Source organism: Schistocerca piceifrons, chromosome 1 (assembly GCF_021461385.2).
Source record: "Schistocerca piceifrons isolate TAMUIC-IGC-003096 chromosome 1, iqSchPice1.1, whole genome shotgun sequence".
Classification (NCBI taxonomy): Eukaryota; Metazoa; Arthropoda; class Insecta; order Orthoptera; family Acrididae; genus Schistocerca; species Schistocerca piceifrons.
The window spans coordinates 845,324,623-845,345,758 of record NC_060138.1 but is presented as its reverse complement, the minus strand read 5'-3'; the positions used below and the strand labels follow the sequence as shown (position 1 = coordinate 845,345,758).

General features: G+C 38.0%; 1 protein-coding gene across 1 annotated transcript in view; it reads right to left on the bottom strand.

Annotated features, from left to right (window-relative positions):
- The window catches only part of LOC124791085 (F-box only protein 21-like), a gene marked incomplete in the record, with an annotated part of 67,862 nt that overhangs the window by 24,666 nt on the left and 22,060 nt on the right, over positions 1-21,136 (bottom strand). Inside the window, 2 exon segments of the mRNA XM_047257833.1 lie at positions 1,447-1,503; positions 19,928-20,023. Of these exon segments, the coding sequence (XP_047113789.1) occupies positions 1,447-1,503; positions 19,928-20,023 (153 nt within the window).

Sequence of the window (21,136 nt, the reverse complement as noted above, 5' to 3'; positions counted from 1 at the left end):
CCTACACCTGTTATACCATTTTCTGCTGCTGTTGATATTACAAGATACTCATCTGACCAGAAATCCTTGTCTTCCTTCCACTTCACTTCACTGACCCCTACTATATCTAGATTGAGCCTTTGCATTTCCCTTTTCAGATTTTCTAGTTTCCCTACCACGTTCAAGCTTCTGACATTCCACGCCCCGACACGTAGAACGTTATCCTTTCGTTGATTATTCAGTCTTTTTCTAATGGTAACCTCCCCCCTGGCAGTCCCCTCCCAGAGATCCGAATGGGGGACTATTCCGGAATCTTTTGCCAATGGAGAGATCATCATGACACTTCTTCAAATACAGGCCACATGTCCTGTGGATACACGTTACGTGTCTTTAATGCAGTGGTTTCCGTTGCCTTCTGCATCCTCATGTCGTTGATCATTGCTGATTCTTCCGCCTTTAGGGGTAATTTCCCACCCCTAGGAAAAGAGAGTGCCCTGAACCTCTATCCGCTCCTCCGCCCTCTTTGACAAGGTCGTTGGCAGAATGAGGCTGACTTCTTATGCCGGAAGTCTTTGGCCACCAATGCTGATTATTTACCAAAATTTAGGCAGTGGCGGGGATCAAACCCGGGACCGAAGACGTTTTGATTATGAATCAAAGACGCTACCCCTAGACCACGGGTACCATCATGACGCAAATGTTTCTGACTGCCTCCTAAGCTGTCACCTCTCTATCGGACTCGAAGAGAAGAGTAAGTGGGAAATGTTCTAATTTCTCCACTTGAAACATTTCTAATGTCCACAGCTCCACTTACTATCTCCAAATGACAAAAGGACAGTATGTGAACTCAAATAGCAACACTGTACTACAAATAAAAATGAGAATCTATCAATAAACCCATATCAACTGGAACACCAACATGCAAAACAGAAATGCTAAGAACTTATACACCAACCTAATATATTAAAAATAAGATACCAAATTTTTAATTTATATGACATAGTATACAAAGATACAAACACATGGAAACACATTGCTAACATAACTTTTCATATGCCATGATGCTAATAATAATAATAATAATAATAATAATACACAATATTTGTATTAATGGACTTCAACAACAAGACGAATCAATAAACATATGATGCAAATTAAAGAAAAATAATGAATCCAGTTCTATGTACAGTAAACTAAAAATATTTCAAATATCAATATAAAGAACACAAATTGCATTTTATTAAAAATGAGGAAGCAAAATAATGGTGAATCAAATCCTGTGAAACTAAAAAATTAAATCAGACCACTAACACACTACCCCGAATACAGTGATATAACAATCAGCAGCTTTTGAGGACTATGTGGCATCCCGTCTATGATGTAATTTCTCAAATATAATCTTTTTTGAATGTAATCATGTTGGTAAAGGAAAAAAAAGACAGTCTATATGCAATTGTTATTACTTGCCTTATTCTTGCCCCAGATGCAGTTTGCTTTGCATTTTGTCAAAGCATCATCAGTGGTCTGCAACAATTTTCATACTTTATTTTAAATGTTTCTTTCTAAAATTCTCATTAGAAGAAAATACAGTTCATGTTCGAAGCAATACTAGAAGTACATGCACTAGTCTATAAAGCCTCATTGTTTCAGTTGTGAATTGTTCTGGCTGCTTCCCAATGTGCTTGCATGCATGCATGCAAGCTTCATTAATGAATATTCCAATGTTCCACGGCAATAACATACAAATATAGTACTAAAAGGTATTTACAACTATTTTTTAAAAAAGTTTTTCTACACCATTAATACTTACAAGCCAAATAGATGCATCATACTCGCTTCTATTCAACTCTACATCAACCAAGTTCTGAGTGCTGTTGACAAACCAGCCAATCAGAATTGTTGCTGCAATTTACATTCTTTGAAAGTAATGTGTCATTTGTTTGGTGCTGTATTGTGACAATGAGAGACCAGAGCTTGAGACATTTGTTGAGAAACAATGGTGGCCACAGCAGTACAGTTCAGTACATGGATATGTAGGTTATCAGATTATCTTGTGAAGGTTGTAACGGCAACATTTAGTAGCCTCCAGTCAACTGCACATCATGAAATGCAGCAGAAATATCCAAATGCAAACTATGTTCATAATATTGTTTGTAGGATAATCTTGCAGCCATTGACACTGTGAATTAGGAAGTGTGTATCTGGGACAGTGGGGAATCCAGAGCTGTTTAAAGAGGAGAAAGAATCAACTGATAGTAAGAACAGTCTTCAAACAGCATGAGGACGTTGAAAATTATTTTCTTACAGGAACTACCATAAGGGTTGACAGAGTTCTACTTATTGTGAGCCAAAGTGAAAATGTAATCAACAGGATTGCAGAATGTAAATTCAAACGAATTCACACATACAACAGAAAAATAGCAAATGATGCATAAAAAAGTTTCTCAGATTTTACTGCCATAGTGATTTTGAGACTTATATGGGGCGAGTCAGTATGGCATTCAATCCTTATTGAAACAATCAATTTTGAGGTTTTAAGAGTAAGCTTCTCCATAATACACAGCACTTCTCTTTTATTGCAAGTTATTTGAGTTTATTCAGAATCTCCATAGCATTTGCGATGAGCAAACAAATTCATGGCAAAATGCACCAATTTTCTACAATTAATAATTAATTATAAGTTTATACAGCAGCCTGAAAAAGTTTATACAGCAGCCTGAAAAAGTTTAAAACTCAGGCAAGCTGGAGTAGGGGCAAAATTTTGTTTTACGAGCTAACCTTTCTGTCAGCCACAATGCCAATGTTACGTGACACTCAAAACTTCGTTGAACTATCACCATCCTTACATTTATTAAAATTTACCACCATATTAAACCACCATCCAACAGAATTTCTTACTTAATACGCAGTCAATAGGACATGGGGTGTGCGCAGTTACAAGATGTAACACTGATGTCACAGCAAATGCTGCCACCGCTCAACTGCCAGCCATAATTTACTGTGCTGTCATTGCATTTTTGAGTGACTACAAAGTTGCTTAATGGATGCACCTGCATCCACTGTCTGTTGGAAATCATGTAATCATAGAATAATGAGTATATCTGCCTATTTGTGCAGCAAAATATATTACATTTATATATGTTGAGGGTCAACTGCCAATCCCTGCACCAAGCATCGATCCTCCACAAGTCTTCCTGTATTCTGCTGCAGTTTTCCAGCATTGAGACTTCTCTGTATATCACAGCATCATCCATAACTGATGATTAAGTGTAGAGTTATGCTACCATTATCAGTATATTGGACAGGGAACTCCTGTGTTAACCACTAAAGATATTGAAAAAAGTTAGAAATTAAATATCATGTTACTCCTAAGATCAATGAGAAGAAACCAAAATTGATAAATGCTTATAAATGTGCAGATTCTTTTTCAGTTGCAAACATCTGTGTCTGCTCAACACATATTGCCAATTTGGCTCATGAAAGGTGTTTACTCTTCGAACTGTTGACTCTTCTTTGAAATGCAAGTTAGGGGGTAGAGCAAAAAATTTGGAGACAAAAGCAAAGTTCACATACAGAAATAGGAGACATTTTACAGGTAAATGAAGCACCTGACAAAAAACGTTAAGCACTCAGGTGGCAGCTGCACCCGCAAACACACCCAATCCACCAGCAGATATGCAAGTGGTTAGACTCTCAATTCTCTGCAACAGATTGAACAGCTACCACAGTGAGCTATTGTTGTCAGTAGGCCTGGTAGGATATATAAGGGGCAGAAACAGTATCGGATGTCGAGAGATCACCGAAGGACAAGGAGATGCTGAGCACTCTTTTGAGCCAGTGTTCTCAGCACCTAACAAATCTTGCAAAGGACTCCATTGTGGGTCTATATTTGCCTGTCTGGTAGAATCACACAATATCTAGATTTGTGGCACATTTATAAATTTCCACAGATGAGTGATCAGCACGGCTGAATGTCATGTGAGGGGCACAGGGTCGAATCCCGGCTGGGTTGGAGATTTTCCTTACTCGAGGACTGGGTGTTACCACCACCAATACTTCGCTATTTTTTTAGCAATGAGACACTTAAATGTTTTTCAGCGGTCTCATCACTGTTACTGTAAATACTCTTACATGTGACAACCAAGTGAGTCTCACAAAATTTAACGCCTCTTCAAATTCTTAAAAGCTAATTTATGTCCCTTACATGCCAGTCAGGTATGTTACGCATTCAGAATCTCTGACTATAACTGTGCACGTCAACTTTTACTGTGTGTTAGCTGCAACAGAAATATTTTTCCCCAGTGGTAACTTAGGGCAGATGTTCAGCCCTTCCATCATGTGCAAGTGCTGTCAACTGCAGGCATCACTATGAAAACATCAACAGCGCACAGCAGTTCATGACCACCAGAATACATGGTTCACCACAGTCCACGTGGTACTGTTATTGTCTTTTGCATGGTAATTATTGAATGATCATTTTATTTATTACAATAGATAATATTTCATAATTAATTATTTAGTCCATAACATGAAGCCAAGTGTGCAAAGTATACTATGAAAATGGGTACATATTTTTGTAGAAACCTTGCATCAAAATAAAGGGTTAAGAAACATGACCAGAAGGGGTGTTTGCATAAAATTTAAAACTGAAGTTTTGTGCCAACCTCTTGAGTGTCAGCTGAAGTTTATAAGTTGTGGTCACAAGGTTAGAGAAAGAGCAGAAGAATAAATATCACCCACTTACAAAGGAAACTTAACAGGGCTTTTCACACTGGAGGAAACACTATTAAAAGCAACAATGAAAATGATATCACTTTAAATATTTCAGTGAGGGCACCATTCTCTTCATATAAAATTATCTGAGAAGCTATTCAGCATCTATTACATCACTCACTTCATAAAGGAAGGACAGAAGTAAAACAAGGAGATGTCCACAAAAAATCCGATTGCAGAGCTGAGGTATCATACTTGTAAGTGGTCTCACACTCACTCTATAGATAACAAACACTTATATATTTACTGAGGGAGAAAGATCCCTGTCTAGCCACCTCCCATAGGATTTCTATGGATTAGGAATACAGTTGCAGTAGCACCCCATAGTGAATTCAGTCAAAGAAGGGGAAAAAAACTGTTTTTGTACAGGCTACGCAAGTTTTAACTTCCATACAAAGAACGGGCAACAATGTTCACATGCCTTACAAAGTGAGTCAGGCCACAGCAGATGTGCAAGATCCAGTAATTGAATGCAAGAGGAAGAATATTGAGAATAGTTGACTGAGTATGGGCAACAGCTGTGTCCATGAAGCTTGGCCAGTTACTACTACACCTTCACCTTGCTACACAAATCTTTGATAATAGACAACAATGTTACCCTTAAAAACCCCAAAGCTTTTCCTAATTTTTACTTAGAAACAATAAATTTCAACAGGATCATAAGATATGTTAAATGAGTTGGAAGAGGAATTAAGTAAGATCAAATGAGATGTGACAAAGGTGATCAAATAGCATTAGAAGCAGAACATATTTTGTTACAGAGAAACAGAATAGAAAGAAATTTCGTATCTATAGCTTGTTGCAGAAAAATAAATTATGGAGGATACATAGCAGACCCCGTTGAGACTTCAGGCACAACAGCAAGACTTGTTCTAAATATATATAATATGGGCTGACAACCAGAAATGATGGTCCGGGGGGTCATTTCTTTTCATAGCAGGACCACTTTGGTTCTCATCAGCAGCACTCTTGGAATATTTACAATATTCTACACACTGTTTTGTTGCTCTTCATTGCAAGCCAGCCAGGGCTTACACTTCAGCAAGATAGTGCCAACTCACACATGGCATGGGTTTCTACTGCTTGTCTTTTTGCTTGCTAATGGGCAGGGGCTTCCAAACCAACTCAAGATTTTGACAATCTAACATGTCAATTGGAGATAACTTGGCACAACATCCCTCATGAGAACATCCAACGATGATCAATCAATGCCAAATCGAATAACGAATTATATTAGGGCAGAGGTGGACCAAAGCCTTATCTGACTTGCTCAATTTGTGAAGCTCTCTCTCTTGAATAAATTGTCCAATATTTCTAAAACATTAATCATTTTCTTATCTCTTCATGTAGAGCACTACCCATTTGCATCCCATTTGGAGAATTCCTTCATGCTGCCTTTTTTTCCCGTGGAAATTATTCAACATGTTCACATTCTGGTAAAGATGTAGAAGGTACACACGAAGAGTTACAGAAACTGAAATGACAGGAAATCCCACTACAAGGTGTTTTATATGAACAGGGGGAGTGGCAGTCTAACATACATCTGGGTGAAAACCAAAAGAAAAATTCTTCAGATAGATACATGGAATACAATATTGGAAGTGACTGTGGTTATATGACAGTGAATTTTTGGGACCAAAATGATCTATAAAAACACACAATACAAGAATTTTACTAGATGTGCCTGTCCTGAATCACTTTTAGCACTTCAAGTTATCACAGATAACTTTTTTTTTTTTGGCACATGGCAATCCATAAATCTATAACAAGTGGTCCCAGCACTGATTGCATGACCATATCAGAAAAAAAATTGATCTTAGTTGTGTGAATTCCCTCACGTTTGGTTAACTCAAAACTATTTTTAAGATTTTTTCATTGGTTATCATTTAGAAACAGCAGCTACTTTTGCTTCAGCCACAAACATTCTTTCACATTTACGATCATCTGCTGTTTTTAAATTATTCAGTAATGGGTTGCCCTAGTTTAGATAAGAAGCGTTTAGTTCAGTCCACATAGACTATAAAGTAAAACCAAGCTCACGTAGCTGGAAGTATTCCATAATATATTTCTAATGGCTCAAAATTACTGGTCGCAAATTAAAGTAACTCAACTTTTGAAGAGTATTTCTCCAAAGAAGGAATAATTGCTCAGCAGTAATATTTTCTGTGCTATTACATTACACAATATAGTTACTTTTTATAAAGTACCAATGGTGAGAAGCTTACACTTAAAAAGATATACTTTTTTAAATAACAGAGTTTTTGAATTTTTTCATTCTCTGGTCTGCAATTTCTTTGTTTAGGGCACCAGATAAAAATCTGAAAATTACACACTTAATAAAACTTTATGTTATCAAACTTTAGTATAAATTTCCACTTTGAGATTCAATGAGAAGTTATGAAAAGAAATTACCGGTGCGAGTCGAAAATTTGTTTCTTAATATCTGCAATATCTGGGCTAATGAATACAGCATATCAGTTACATAATTTAAATATATCTATGATAATTTTCTTAAAAAATAAACCAACTACTTACATTGTCTTGTTCTTATCTTATTTGTTTTTACCACATTGCTTATTGAACAACAGAGGAATACCTTCACTCAGTTTCGTCGTTAGGTTAAAAGTTCGCCCAGTTACAGCTGTATATTCCATGGGAGAAAACTTCTTCAGTACATTGTAACAAGCATCCAGACTTGATACTATTCCACATTTTTAAACAAGGTCCTCGGTCCTGGTGGGTGGTAAATTTTAACATGCACATCTTTGTTTTGACAATCAATATTATCAACTTGGCAACCCACCACTGTTCACCACAAACACAAACCACTATGTCCTCTTTTTTTGAATTGTCAGTGGTACAAGTTTTCCACATTGTGGAAGTTCACTGTCATGGGATGTTGATGTGAACTCACACTTGGACGAGTTGTGTGACTGAGGTATAAAACAATGCAAAGATCGGGTGCCTTTAATCTTCTAACGAGTGTTCAACATCTTCTCCAAGGAACTGGCATAAAGCTCTTGTATTTCCTTATATTTTCCCAGTTCTTTACAGAATTCAAACATTTATTTAGGTGTCAAGATCCAGTTCTCACAGGTCCGCTGCAGACTAGCTTTCAAGCTTTCGTGACAGCTTGCTTCATTGTACATGTGACACTATCTCACACATTCTTCCCACGACATGATGCAAAAAAAAAAGTTCCATTCTGCATCAAGTCCACGATCTTCTTTGTGAAAGGAAGTGTGTGTGTATTTGCAGCACCACCAGGGAAGTAATAAGTTTTTTTTATGGAAGGAGGATGGTGCTGTTTTGCGTAGTTTGTCAATTTCAGTTGAAAAGCAAGCACTGCTGTAGCATTGTGTTCAAAGTAATCACTTATGACACAGTAACTGAGACACTTAATCTTGATCTTTATAACAGAACAAATGGATGAGCTGTGGTCCATTTGTTTACCCATTGCTGCCCTTAAACTTCATCTCTGAAGTCTTAAGAACTAAGCATTCATCAACTGAAAAGGCTTGCTTTTCTCTTTCAGAAATTTACCCTGAGTTTTGGTAATAAAATGATACATTTTCAGGTTTTCAAGGTTAGCTACCAACACTTCATGAAACTCTTCTTGTGGTTTTGTAATTGTCACAATTTCCATTCTGTCTTGTGTCACCCATTGTTTGTATTTTATATTGTCAAGCAGCAAATCGTCTTCTTCCAATTCTTCCAACATGTCAAGTAAACCTTGTTTGGACAATCCTGACATTTTTCCATGATCATACAATTGTAACTATCAATATTGCGAACCACAACTTCCAAAAGGTCTTTATAGTCAACTAAAAGATTAGCCTCATCTATCATCAACTTTACATTATGGTGATAGAAACAAATGCAAACATTACAGGTGTCAGATGCCCCCGCAACCATACACCATTACAGTCTCAACTTGCAAAATTTTAACCTCCCAATTTTATTGTCAGGATTTTCTTTTTTGAATTCAGTGAATAGTTCATTTAAATTACACAATATTAACCTCTTTTATGTCTGAATCTTAGTACAATTTTCTTTCACAGAAAATCTTTTTTGCCAGGAATCAGATGTCGGTTATTGTCATCTTCTTAAAACCTAATAACCTTTTTGGACATCTTTTCATTTATGAAATTAGACACATATTTCTTTTGTAATGCAGGTAAAATTCCCAGCTCTTTTACTAATTGCATTGTTATTTTAATCAAACATTCTGACATATTAAATTCATCACTAACTTTTGATCGACTCCAACAATTTGGTAACAAATTGTAACGTTATCCTCTTTCCTTGAAATACAACCTTTAATTTTTAGCTTTTCCATCAAACCATCATATTTTGTCAGAGAATTTTTAGAACTTCCATTTGGTTTAGTGCCCATTTGGTTTAGTGCAACTTTGCTTTTGATAGCAGTTGCCACTTTCTCAATTTTTGCATTCAATGCAAAAATTATTTTCTGTGCTGAGTCTTCTAATTTTAGTAGCAGGCCATATACTAGGATTTCACAAGCTAAGTTCACTTTTTTATAGTCTCTGATGAGTCGAAAAACTCTTCATCTAAATATCACCAACCCTTTCTTTGTTAAAGACAAAGATTTTAGAATAACGTGTTGGACACAATGACTTTCCTAGTATTACACTGATAAAAGGGATTTTATTTTTAGAACACTGATCAAACATTATTTCTCTCAGACCTTTTGTAATAGGCATTTTAAGTTTCTGAAAAGGGTCCAAAGCAAGACTGGTCAAATATGTGCTGAAATTAAAGAATTTAATTTCATGGTATCTGCAAGCTGAGATGACCTCTGAGACAACTCTTAAATAAACCAACACATTCCTCTTCAGAGTACTCCCAATTAAAGTGAAGTCTTTAGGAAACACGCCATTCACTCTTTTATGGCAAGCTTCATTAATACAAACACCAGGACATCGAGACTCCATTATTAAACAGCACACTTCAAGAGCACATTGTTAACTGAGTGTGAGTGAACAGATGTTGGTGGAAGGGGCAGACAACACACACAGGATTGTTTCAACACCTACTCATACTTTAATTTCATGTGTTTTTTCATGCATTTAAATTATGTAATTGATATACTCTATTCCACTAGTCTAGATGTTGCAGATATTAAGAAATTTTTTTTTTGTGTGTGTGTTTTTTTGGTAACTTGCCACTGAATCTCAAAGATGAAATTTATTCTGAAGTCTGAAAATTACACACTTAATATACTGTTATGATATCAGATTTTTTTTTTTTTTTTTTTTGTTCCCTAACAAAGATATTGCTGGGCAAAGAATGAAAAAATTCAAAAAATCCATTTTTGAAAATACTTTTTTTTGGTGTTTTGGAAAAATACTGTTCAAAAATTGCATTTTTTTAAAATTCTGTGACCATTAACTGTGCCATTAAAAATATATCAAGGAATACATTCAGCTAGGCAACCATGGTTTTAATTTATAGTCCAGTGTGTTGAACTAAAGACTTCTTATTTGAAAGGCCTGGGGCAATCCATTACTGAATAATTTAAAAAAACTGCAGATGCTTGAAATGCAAAAACCCACTTGCAGCCCGAAACAAAAATGGCAGCTGTTTCTAAATGATAAACAATTAACCCCCCCCCCTACCTCCCTGTCCACCTCCTCCGAAAAACCCCCCTTCCTCTCTGTCTACCTCCTCCAAATCACACTCTCTATCCACCTCCTCCGATGGCTCAACGTTTATTTAAGTTGTACCTCCTGAATTATGTGTTGTGCAACGATATAATTTTGTGGGTATGTTCAGCATTGTGCCTGATGCGGCAGTTTTACTGTACCATCAGCAAAAATGCGGTAAGAGAAACGCTTTTTTCCTTTAATCATTGTGTGGGAGCCTTCAGCGTGGAAAAGTTATGTAAAGTTTTGAAATTATGTGTAAAATTTTTTGCAAGTCACCAAGTGCTCTCATTCTCAAATATTAGATGAAAAATTTGGTTATTCCCGCATCTTGGGCTATACTTGTTTTCCACCTCCACCCTAACACCTTTGACTGGAAGGGTGGTTCTTTCCAGACAGGAAGTGATACATGTACCAAGTCTAGGTGAAATCAGTCCAGTGGTATAGGAGGAGATGTGGAGCACAACCCCCCCCCCCCCTCCCCACACACACACACACACACACACACACACACACACGCACACACGCACGTTCGTTTATATTATGTATGTATTATCTGACAGTCCAAAAATTTATGACAAAATTACCCAAAAACTGGAAAGCATCATTGGTAAACAAAGCATATGAGAAAACACTTCTAAAAAATGTGAAATAAAAAAAGAAGTTTAAAAGTCCACGCATGTACTGCCAGTTCATTGTGTCCAACAGGCACAATATTTCTTGATCAGACCTCTTCCTATTATCAGGCGCACTATTTTATCACCCCAGGAGGTCTTGTATCCACTTTGCCTGTGGGCTACTCTGTATGCAGTCTATGCCTGAGAGCCCGTGACAGTGGCTAAGAAGCAAGAGCATCTGCTTCTGCAGTTGGCGATGCCCAGCAGGACACCCCGGCTTGGGTATCGTGGATTTGGGTACTCCATCTGCTCTCTCCACCAGCTCAGTGAGTTTGCTGAGTGTATTTGTAATTAGATCAAGTGCTGGTTCTTGCTGGACTACAGTTGCAGTCCCAGTTGATGAGTGTTCCTGGTACATACTTTGATGGTCTCTAATGACATTGTCCCAGTATTTCCACACTGGTGCTGAAGTCCAGGATCATCCGTCTTCCACTGCCTCAGACAAACAATGTAATGCAAGTGCTGATTTGTCGGGATACATCAACTGAGTGGGTCATTAGTGTTCTCAACTGCAATTTTCGATGGTGCACATTATTTGCACAACGTGTGTTGCCTCACTGGCAGAGAATCTGGTATACCGCACCTTCCATAAACAAGTGTCATCTTTTACTCTCCTCAATTACACTCGTGTTATATTGGGTTGGCAGAAGACAGATCTTACTCAGGGCTCTTTCAGTACATGTGCGAGTTTACCTAATAGCACACCAGTGTGTGATATAAAAGCAGTGACTGCCTCTTCCTCCATAACTTCGTCCATCTCCACAGGTTGCACTGTAGTGGTTGGCATAGAGCATACTAATCTGCCACACACACACTGTGTACTAATATTTTGGCAGCACATTCCTCTGCACAAGTTGATGGCAGCTGTCTGCACGCTAATACATATCAGTGTGCGTTTGTTTTGAAATACACTGCAACTTTAAATGCCATCTGCTCTTCACTTGACACTATGTTCAGAACAATGCTCTTCCTCTGCTTCAGTCTCCATAATGAATCTGATGTTGGTGAGTATAGAGTAAATAAATCTGATGTTGGGGAGTATAGGGTATAGGTGCATGAGGAAGTCACCGAGTTTACCTCTTCCATGTGGCCAGATGAATATGCCATCTGCAGAATGGAAAAAGCACCTAAGTTTATATTTGGATGAATTCTGGGCTTCTTCCTGCAAGTATGCCATATATACATTCATAACCATGGGCAACAGTGGGCTGCCCATTGTGACTATCTCCATTTGTTCACAGTATTCTCAATTAGCGTTTTCTGCCGCACAGTAATTTTATTACCATCAACCCCTCTAGTGTCAACCACTTTTTTTTTCCTATTTTTGATGCTACTTACAGACAAAGTGAGCTGCATTTTCACTGAAAATAATATCTTATAACTCTCAACTAAGGGATTGCTTCCAGTTATTTTCTTTCTGTTAACATCTGCAGTCACTGATGAAACATACTTTAAGCATCAGTCAACTCAACCCAGTTCTCTACTATATTAAAAGCAGACACAAACTAATATTCACACACATTCCAGTAGATACTGAGCACCATACTGGATTATTTTGTTATTTATTTGCATTTAAATATTTTTTAATTTTTTTTAAAAAGGGATTTTAGGATTGGAAAATGTTAAGTGCATACATTATAAAGGTTCATTCTCATAAATTTAATAGAAAATATTCCATTAACACCCTGATATAAAATTTTATCAGCCTATGCACAATATTATCAGTTATTAATGAACTAATAAATTAGTCCTGATAAATATAATAAGCATGGTTCACAACTCCGCAAAATTTCTAAGTAATATCATAGTTCTAGAAATTTACAGCAAATTTCTTTCTATTTGGTGATAGTTAATGCGACTCTCATTCACTGTCTCAGTATATCTCAACTGGAATCTTGCACAATTTCTAGGAGTAATATGTGTATAGCACACAGAGGCTCTGGAGGGCACTAACTGAATCTGAACATAATACACAATTGAGAAGCCTGAGTTGTCGGATGTACTGGGTGGCCCGATAGAGGACAGAAAGCACTGCAGTCAAAAATCGTGCACTGTTATTGAAGAAAGTATCTAAAATGTTTATTGCTAATGGCAAAGGTGCATCCAACACCATGGCCGGTTTCAGAGCCATCAGTGTAGACTAAGGTGCTATCTGCAAGTTGCGCGCAAAGTTTGAGAATCTTTCAGCGATTTAAGTCAAATTTACATTAGCGTTCCTTGGAAAAGTCCAACCTCTGCAAAAAAGCAAGGTGATGAAGGGGTCTCATCCTTCAGGAACATGGTAGATAATGTGAGGTTAAGCTTCTGAAGCAGTAACCAAACAGGAGGCAGCAAAGATGTTGCACTTACTATGTACTGGCAGTCAGGAAGTTATCAAGAAAGTGCGCATAGGATGGGTGGTTGAGCATAGAGAACAGATGGTACACATGTCTGCTAAGGAGAAGATTAAGTCGGTATGACAGTGGTAGTTTGGCAGCATGTGGATAGAGACTTATAACTGGGACAGTGTAGAAACTTCCCATGGCCAGTCAAATGTGTCGATGGTGGACTGCATTGAGATGGCATAAAATAGGCAGTCATGCCAATGAGTAAATGAGACAACCATAGTCCATTTTTGATCGGACAAGGGATCGGTACAAGCGAAGGACGATTTTCTGATCTGCATCTCAAGAAGTACAGTTTGAAACACGCAGATATTCAGAGATCAGGTACAGTGTGCTACCAGATAACAGATGTGGCAGGACCAACGGAGTTTTCTATTGAACATCTGCTCCAAGACTTGTGCTGTTTCAACGAAGAGAAGAGCAACAGAACTGAGACGTAGGGACAGTGCAAGAAACTTCTTCCACCACCGTAAGTCACAACAGTGCCAGAGGCACCTAGTTATCCTAAATAAAAGTGTTCAACAAAACCGAACTCACACGTACCTTGAAAACCTGTCTTTTAAAAAATCCCAGATATAATGGGGAAGCCAGAATCTGAAGTCCCACATGTGCATTGTTCAAAGAATGCCCACCCGCCGACAGATATCGCAAGTCTTCTTCAAATCAAAAAATACAGCTACAGTCTGGCACCTGCAGCAGAAACTTTTTCATAATATGGGTTGACAGGGGAACAAGATGATCAACTGTAGAGCGCTGCTCATGAAATCCACATTGTGCATTTTGTTAGCAAATTCTAAGACTCAAGCTACCATACCAGCCGACCATCAATCATGCGTTCCATCACCCTGTCAGATTTCAGCTGCATACTACCACAGGGTTCTGAGGCTGGAGGAGCCTGTTCCATTATTTCTTCAGAGGTATCAGTAACCTCCTTGGGTCAGGTCAGCTGACTCCACGCTGCAGAATCTGTTGGTGAATAGCACCTGTGAAATGTAGATCAGCCACACAGAGGTGTTGTGCGGTGTCACTGTTGCAGAGGACCTCCGAGTGGAAGAAGGGGAAGAACTTTTGTGTTTTCGACTTCTTAGTACCTTCGCATTTGTCAGATGTGGACCCAGACGCCTTTGAGGTGCACTAAAAGTCATTTCAGGAGTATTCTTTTATGAATTTCCATTCTTCTGGTCGTGTCACAAGTGACTTCAACAGTGTGGGTGAAGGTTTTATGGTGTGTTGACCAGCTGTAGTGGGCAGAGGTAGTGACATCACCTTAGCACGACACGATTTCACAACTGTAGCACTGACGTGGAAGTCACAAGTTTGCACAGCCATATCTTTCATGGATCGTGATGTAATAACAACGGTACTGTAACTGCCAGACAGTGGTATACAAGGCTTTTGGCTAGCTAACATTTAATGAGCAACATTGATGGGTACCTTTTACTTCACCTGGATCTTCTGAGCAGCTCACTAATCAAGGTTCACGGGATGAAGCAGCATATTCGTCACTGCAGCTGATGCAGCAGGTAGAGGGAGGTTTGCAATCTCCCTCATGAACATCCCTTTCACAAGTTACTCATTTGGCCAAGTTTTTACAGGACATGCAAGTGTGGTTATACGCAGTCATTGGTAGCAACAAATTGGGTTCGGTATGCAGGATCTGATGATGACTTCATAGCCCAAGGTCCACTTGCTCGAATGCTAGGAAACGGATGCAGGTAGACACTAATTCTGCATACACCTTCTTCGAAGCCCGATCGACTGTGTTTACAGCCTGATCAGAGAGATAACGTCACATGTCTCCCTCTATCATACCATCACGTAGCTGAGTGTATATGACACCACCTGAAGAATCCAGTGTTCAATGAGCCTCTATACAAACAGCATATCCATGGAAGAATGTAGCTTTAAGCCATTTTTGGGCTTGAAAAGCACTGTGTCTCTAGAATCAAAGTTGCACTGAGTAAGCAAGTGCAAGACTTTAATGCACCTGCAACTGTATCACAGCTTTCTAAACAATGAACTGGTTCACTGTAGGAAGTTCTGACCTCCCCCTACGCACAACATCGTAAGGTATCCAGGTGCAACTGGGAGATTCGCTGTGTCTCTGGCCCCATTCCATTTCCATTTATTAGATGGAGGTTGTGTTGATGAGTTTATGTACTCATTGTGGGCGAATCCCCCATGACTGACAGCATCTCTAATGGTGCACTCCTTCCTTCCGTGGGGCCCACAGAGGGGAGCACACCAGCCTTAGGTAACTGTTCACACCTAAGATCACACTTTCCATACTCCAAACAGAGGGAAGATAAGAGCTCAGGCAATCACCCTTCCCTGGTCTTGGCTTAATGACAACAATGGCTTTTGTCGCAGAACGAAATCAGTAACCAGTGCAACTGTTCTGCCAGAACAGCTGTTCTGCCTGGTTGATCCTGTACTGGATTACCATTTCAATTTGTGACTACTTTCAATAACATGAAAAAATATTTTTGTTGTGGTATTTTGCTAAGCTGAAAATCTTAGAAATACGATTATTTTGTATTTTAGTGCAGTTTGAAAGGGCTCAGCTGAGAAAAGTTAGACACACTACTTTTTTGTTGTTGGCAACAAAGAGTTAGAAATCATCAACACAATATGTTCCATGCTGCATTGCGAAGTAAAAGGGTAGACCTTATTACTCAGCTAGAAGCCAACAGTGGTGGCTAGTAGCTAATTGTGTTGGCATAAACACAAGGGTACACAGTGGTTGAATCTAGACCCGCAGGTCAGTTCTAGATGCTTCTATGGTAACTTACACATGACAAATTTCATTTTTCTAATTTGTCCACTTTCAAGTAATCCTGCAATATTTAATACACAATTTTGCATATAAAAATAAAGGAATCTAAGTTTAATGGTTTACATCTATTCTGGTAGGTATTTATGTTTTATGGGTCATAATAAAGTATCCTGCAGTGTCTGTTGAGAGACTGTAATCATTCCGCTTTAGCTGTACCAAAACTTTTATTGTTCTTACATCACAATTTCAATTTCAACATTTGGTCATCATCAGGTGGTCTGGAAGCAATCAGTCCCACAAAACACGAAGTTTACAAATTTGACCATAAAGAAAAATAAGAATTTATAATTACTTACGTGGGGCAGTTGTATTCACTTAACAACAAATTTATCATGTACGGCAACATGGTACCAAACATTATAAAAACAACAACATATGGTGGTATAAATCCCTCCATTCTTCTGAACACCATGCCAGAGCACATATTACTTAAGGTTAAAAAGTGACAAAACACTTGACATAATGATAAAACCAATGTTCACAATAGACACATAAAACAAGTCCCATGTAACCAGTATGGTGGAAGAAACACAAATGTTGGAAAAGTGACAAAGATCTCGTATGCTCCAAGTATAAACCTGAGAGTGCAAAGATGCTAGTCAGTCAGAGTCGATATTATACTTTTACGAACATGTACACAGAAAGGAACAGAAATGATGAAAAAATGTGTTAAATCAAGTTGACAACTAACACTGACATTTTGTATAAAAGGAAGTAAACATAAGTACATATGCTTCTACCATGAAGTAAGTCAAACAGAAAAATTTAAGTTGCTTGTCAGGTGAAAGAAGTGACATCCTAAACTATGATGCAAAGTAGCAAACTTGAAGTGTCAAAATAAACATACGCAAAGTATGGCATGTGAAACATGCTACAAGAATCAAAACGTGCACTAAATGTGAACATTTTCGTAAAAAGAAAGTAATGACAAGTTCTATTAGTACAACCCACCTGATAACAGAGAGTGAGTCATAAGATAAAAATATTAAAGTGACTTCCTAGTGTCAAGGGCACTTACAGACATAGGCATAAAAAAGGAAAAAAAACTCCAAGTAAAAAATTAAACCAGCGACCCATACACACACAAGCATACATCTGAACAGACTAAAACGTGATGAGATACAAGTTATGTACAAACATTAAGTACTATAAAAAGGAAGCAATACTGGTTTGATGTAAGTGTAGCATGCCAAAATCCACTCAGGCGAAACAAACACTGTTTCCATTTTTTTTAGATGATGTGATCAAAAAGAATTTTATCCAATCAGTAGCACCACTCTTGAATGGTAAATGTTCAGAAAGCTAATGCAGAGCAACCCAGAAGTGCTTTTCAATTGAGCAAGATTTTTTCTAGCTATTTGATTTGATTTAGTAAGGAAGGAGGGAATTGTGGCATAAAAGATGTCCTTAATATTATGCTTCCACCTACAATCATAATCAACAATATACTGTAACATAAGAAAACACTGCAACTAGTTGATACTAACAAAGTTATAAGAATAAATCCTGTTAAATTTCTGGTAGTGGGACTCAATATGGTAACACACATCCACTAGTTTTTAATTATGCAAAGGCCTGAGACACGTTGCTACAATATTGTGACACTTTATTGACTGACTGCATATGAGCCACCAGTCCACCCTACGCATTGATTCTTGGTTTTTGGAGTAAATATCAAATCAATGAAGCAATTAAAGAAATGGACTGTGAAGAGAGGAAATGTGTGTGCCCTGTAGTGGCAACATTCATGGAGTGTTCTTTCCAGAAGTGGAGCTTTCACACCACATCAGAGGCTCAGAGGTGCTCCAGCTGAATATGGTGAGGATTTCAACAGTTTGCCTGCACAGTCTCATGACAGCACTGCTTACTTGAACCCAACACATAGGGTCAGACACCTATTTCACTTTAGATAAGCTACGATATTGATAATTTATTTTCATTTTGCCATTTTATGAGGCCACTGTTACCATTCAGTGTTACTGTGTATTTATTAACCGCCTAGATACAATTATCAAATTAGTTTTGTCTCATTAAGCAATGCAGATTTTTAGCTCTGGAACAGGAGTTCTAGATGAGTTCTAAGGCTCTTTATGCATTGGCTGTAAGTTAGAACATAGTAAATTCTTTGCTATTAAAAATCATTTCAGGCATCAATATTTTATTGTCAGCATAATTAAATAAACTTTGGCAAATGTCCCAATACGGAGACTGATTCCACTATAATTCATTCACTTCTTCAGAAAGGCCAGTGCATAATCTAGTGTATCCCATCTTGAAGCATGTCAATGTTAAGAGAAGCATAAAAGTTTGAGTAAGGTATATTCAACCCACCACAGAAATATGAGGAGAAACAGTTTTGAACACATCTGTACTACATAATGTACTCTCACATCTATGAAATTGTTATATCATTGAATTACATACACAGGGTGTAAAAGATGATTGTTTACAACATACACAGTGGTATAGGGGAAGTCTAGCTGAACAATTTGATATTTTCAATATCCTTTCATTCCCTTATGCCACCAGCTTAGTTGGCTGTTTCATTACTATTATCAATTAAAACTTTCCTGTGAGGGTAATGAAATAAAAAAAGAGACTTCTGTAAACATTATGTAAAAACTTATTGCGGTTATAATTTGATCTAGACTTAACCCTTATACGCACATTAGTTTTGTAGTAAAATGTACCAGACATACAAAACTTCTTATTAAATTCATGCCATTATAATGCATAGTATTTTGGGGCAAAATTTACATGAAAGTCTGTTTCACATTTTGTAAGTGCAAGAACATGTTCTTAATATTTGTGGGCAATTTTAGCTCATATCTTGTGTGGCACACTAGCACTGCAGCTTAGGTTGCTTTTGTTGGTCAATTTGTGGCTATTTCCCTCCTTGATAGAAGTGCCCTTTATCAAACTGTTCATCTTTATTCCACATACACCACAGTGGTACATTGTGAACAGTTATCACTTAAACCATGTATACATGTGAACATGTATAAAAATATTATATGCATAAAGTATGTTCTTGTTCTTAATGGGAGTTTTTGTACATTCTTCAGAAGCTTTTTAACTTACAAGCTTTCATTCTCACACTTCAATCATCTCTTGCAACAGCACTGTCGACAACTGGAAGGAGCACACTAGTCGGAAAAACAGATTTACTCACCCATTAGAGGGCTCTGCTATATACCTGTCTCCCCCCCCCCCCCCTTCTTGGTCAAATGACCATACTCAAGACTGCTCAACAGCTCCCATGGCAGTAATGGAAATACCACAGGAAGCACACTTCTCTGAACTACTCGTAGCCCGCCAGTCAAAAGGACTCACTGACTAGATTAATCTGTTCAGTCTCATTTAAATGTGGACACTGCCGTAAAGTCTGAACTATTTAATTATTCTCATTGCATGTTCCTACTGATTGGTATGCCATTTTACACAGCTCTCAATATGAATTACCACTACAAAATTCACTATGTGGATATCAATCGGAAAAAAAATAATTTGTTTTGGTGCGTGAATTATGTCTACACAATATTAAACTATTTTTCTCCACTTTGGCAGAAAAGCAATGTAATAAAGAATACTTTCTGATCATAAATTACATACCTCAGGAGAACTTTGGACATACGTTCTGTGTGTTTCATAAACTTGCAACATCTGCATTATGTGTTCAGCTTGATCCCTTAGGCGACGTTCCATATTCTGTAAAAAGGAAGGGTTTGTTAAAGTATGAACTCTTTTAGGCACAAAGACTAAAACGCAATGTCTACTTTCCATTATTAAAAATCTTGTCTTGCTGGACTGTACACATTTTCTAGTTTGCAATATATCTATCACCCACACCTATCAGTAACACAATTTTGTCACTTTTTCCTGATATGACCTTCTAGCACAGCAAAGTACCGAATTTCACTGTTTTTATTTGAGCAAAATGGCTACAGGAAAATACTGCTGCACCACAATCTAGTTTGGAGCATTGAACTGCCTGGCACCAATGAAGCAAAACTGTCATAGGAAAAGAGGTGCTGTGATTATGGTGACCACACATTACGATTTAAGAAGATATATTCAGAGTGCAAGTGTACTTATTCAGTATGCCAACACTGCGAAATACATCTGCTACCACTTCTGAAAAGCAAAATTAAGACACCATTCAGCTATGGCAAAGCAGCATGAAGAACTGATTGAACGAGGAAAGCAGGCCATAGTGACGAATGGGGACGCTAACTTAAAAAGGTTTCTGGGCTAAAATGCTGAAGAGAAGAGAACAACATTAGCCAGCTGGATTCGCATAGTTAGCACTTGAGTCAGATATGCTCATTCATTGTGCTCAGATGTTCTCAGACAGTATCCAGGTGTGTGCATGATGCCGAGCTACGGCACTGTGCCAACTTCAAACTTCAAGACTAAGACTGCGTGCAGCCCATCACCTACTCTGGACCTCTGCTCCAGAACTGCAGTCAGCTGCGTGAGCAGAACATTCTACACAGAGTATGTGGCGTCTTCACACTGCCGAGTTGTCTACTGGGTGATTACCACCTCAAGGCATTCAACTACCAGACGGGATGCGTGTCTGAATCTGGACTGGTAGCTGCCTGGCTACCCTGTCACTGTAGTACAGTCCTTGTGGACAAGTGACCTTTGAAGTATATTGTGCTGGGGGACTACAGTTTGAGTACTGATCTTCACTACCACTACCACTTTTAACCCATGTCCAGATGACAGAAGTGGTGGCACATCTTCACATTCACAAAGCTGTTTCCCTCCATCACTATTGGTGTTATCATGCAGCCTCACCAACATTGAGTACAAATT